General features: G+C 46.0%; 1 protein-coding gene across 1 annotated transcript in view; it reads left to right on the plus strand.

The window, feature by feature from the left end:
• trip11 (thyroid hormone receptor interactor 11) overlaps positions 1-2500 on the plus strand; it is an 18027-nt gene that overhangs the window by 3999 nt on the left and 11528 nt on the right. The window contains exons 7-11 of the mRNA XM_060871587.1: positions 1-261; positions 441-481; positions 567-656; positions 952-1158; positions 1400-2500. The exon at positions 1-261 is cut by the window's left edge and continues 75 nt beyond it; the exon at positions 1400-2500 is cut by the window's right edge and continues 1635 nt beyond it. Coding sequence (XP_060727570.1) covers positions 1-261; positions 441-481; positions 567-656; positions 952-1158; positions 1400-2500 — 1700 coding nt within the window. The remainder of the gene's footprint in view (positions 262-440; positions 482-566; positions 657-951; positions 1159-1399) is intronic.

Consider the following 2500-nt stretch of genomic DNA (forward strand, 5'->3'; position numbering starts at 1 on the left):
CCCTGCGCGAGAAGGCGGAGCTTCAGAACACAAAGTGCAGCGATCTAACAGCAAGTCTCGAGCAGGCTCGGCGCCAGGGGGCGGAGCTTCAGCGAGAGAAGGAGGAGACCATGGCTGAAAACTCTGAGCTTCTGCAGAACTACGCTCGACTCCAGAGTTCTGTTAGTGAACTTCAGACTCGGGTTCAGGAGCAGGAGAGCAAGGCGATGGTCAAAGCGCAGCACGACGGCGAGATGCTCGCGCTGAGGAAAACACTCGCAGGTAAAACGGGCTTTTTATTAATCTGCTTTATTCTTGGAGATTTGAAGTGATTTTTTAATGCTTAGTTATTAGATTTACAGCTATTGGGTCAGACTGAGTAAATATAAATCATGGCGTAACCTGAGCTTTTATATACTGATATCATTTATACTGTAAATGACCGCGATCCTATTTTGTAGACGCTGAAAAAGAAGTGTCCAGGTTAAAATCTCTCACTCAAGTAAGTCCTTTCTTTTATGTCGTTTCTCATCAGCATCAGGTCTTATTTTGTATTTAATTTCACTTTTTATTTTCTGATAAATCAGAGCGCTGAGGTTGAACACGCAGACATTCTGGAGCTCAACACCGTCATCGACGCACTCAGAACGGAGAAAGAAGAAGTAGAGAAGGAGAAGGTTAGGGATGAACTGTTTAACAGCTACGTTTGTTCATCCTCAGTGTGATGTTTCAGCACCAGCTTGTGCTTCCTTATCCTGTTATAGTAGAACAAAAATGTTCTAAAAGGTCGTTCAGATATTAATAACAAAATTTAACTCCACTTCAGACTTTAATATACACGTGGATATCATCCATACGTGTGTCTCAGATTTTGTTATTCATTTTTTTTGCAATTATTACATAACAATTTTAGATGAAATTATTTTTTAGTGTTGTTTTTAACCTGCTGCTGTGTTCCATCACCACGAACAGTCAGTGTTAGTAGAGAGACTCACGGTAGCTGAGAACCGGAGCACGTCTCGTGAAGCCGAAAGCTCTGAGGAGCAGCAGCTCGATGTCGCAGACCTGATGAAGCAGCTGGAGCAGAGAGAGGAAGCTTTAAGGCAAGCACGTATCAGCATGGACACCCTCACAGCAGAGCTGGAAGAACTGGACCGGCAGAACCAGGAGGCCACACAGGTGCGTCTCGTACCGCGTCCTTCCTGAACCACAGTGTTCCTCCTAGCAGTAGTTCTCTGTTACATACTAGAGCCACAGTGAGACGTTACAGATTACATTCTAACTGTAGTTCTAATTCAGTACCTTCTAGAATCGCAGTAATTTATTAACAAACAAATGAACATTCTGGAATGTTTTTAAACAAATCAGAGTTTTTTGTTTTCACAAGAATCCTGTGTTTTTACCGACTTCTGTTCTTCAGCATCTCATCACCATGAAAGATCTCCTGGCTACACAGAAGTCTCAAGGTGAAGCTGAAGTTAGCCGTCTGAAGTCAGCGCTTACAGCGGCTCTCAGTCAAAAAGAGGAGCTTCATCAGGACTTGGAGGTTCAGAAGGAGAAGCTCAGTCAAAGTGCCTTCACTCTCAACGACCTGCACATGGGCAAACAGCAGCTGGAGGCCACGGTGAGAGAGCTGAGGGACAAATTAAAAAAGTCTCAGGAGCTTGGCAAAGAGACACGTATGGAAGCCTCCGAGCTGAAGAAGCTGCTGCAGGAAAGAGAGTCTCAGCTGGATGCTCTTCACGAGGAGCTGAGTCGAGCAGGGGAGCACAGGGATGATGGCAAGGATCAAATGAAGCTTCTGGTGGACAAGGAGAAAGAAATTCAGGATATGAGAAGAGAGCTGGCAGAATTGAATGTTCTGTATGAGAAAGTGTCATCTGAGGACTTTGAGTTGAAGATAGAGAACAGAAAGTTGAAAGAAGACGGCCTTCAGGCTCACGAGAGAGTACAGAATTTGGAACGACAGGTACAGGATGGCCAGGCCTCTCTCAGCAAAGTAGTCCTAGAGAAAGACACTCGCATCGAAGCCTTGAAACTAGAGAAGAATCAGATAGAGGTCGAGTTGAATCAAGCGGAGAACCGGCTTTTGGATCAGGCCAAGCAGTACCAGCAGACCATCGAGGAGCTGACTCGAGCACGATCTCTGGATGCCTCCGCATTGCAGATGGAACACGAACGTGCTGTGAAGCTAAACCAGGAAAAGGACCTGACGATTGCAGAACTGAAGCGCGAGAAGGATCAGATTGTGGCAGACCACAAAGACACCAGCGAGATGTTGGACATTACCGTGGCTGGACAAAGGCAGCTCACCGAGCTCTTGCAGGAGAAAGACACTTTTGCGGCCTCGTTAAAAGCTCAAGCTGATGAAACGCAGAAGGATTTGGAGGCCAGAATCTTGCAGGCAAGCCAAGAATGTGAAGCACTAAGGAAAGTGGTGGAAGAGAAGGACAAGCAGCTAGGGGCCATGAAGGAGAAGAATAGCCACCTGAAGGAGGAAATCGACCGTCTGAAGGATCAG

This window comes from Tachysurus vachellii, chromosome 6, assembly GCF_030014155.1.
Source record: "Tachysurus vachellii isolate PV-2020 chromosome 6, HZAU_Pvac_v1, whole genome shotgun sequence".
NCBI classification, from domain to species: Eukaryota; Metazoa; Chordata; class Actinopteri; order Siluriformes; family Bagridae; genus Tachysurus; species Tachysurus vachellii.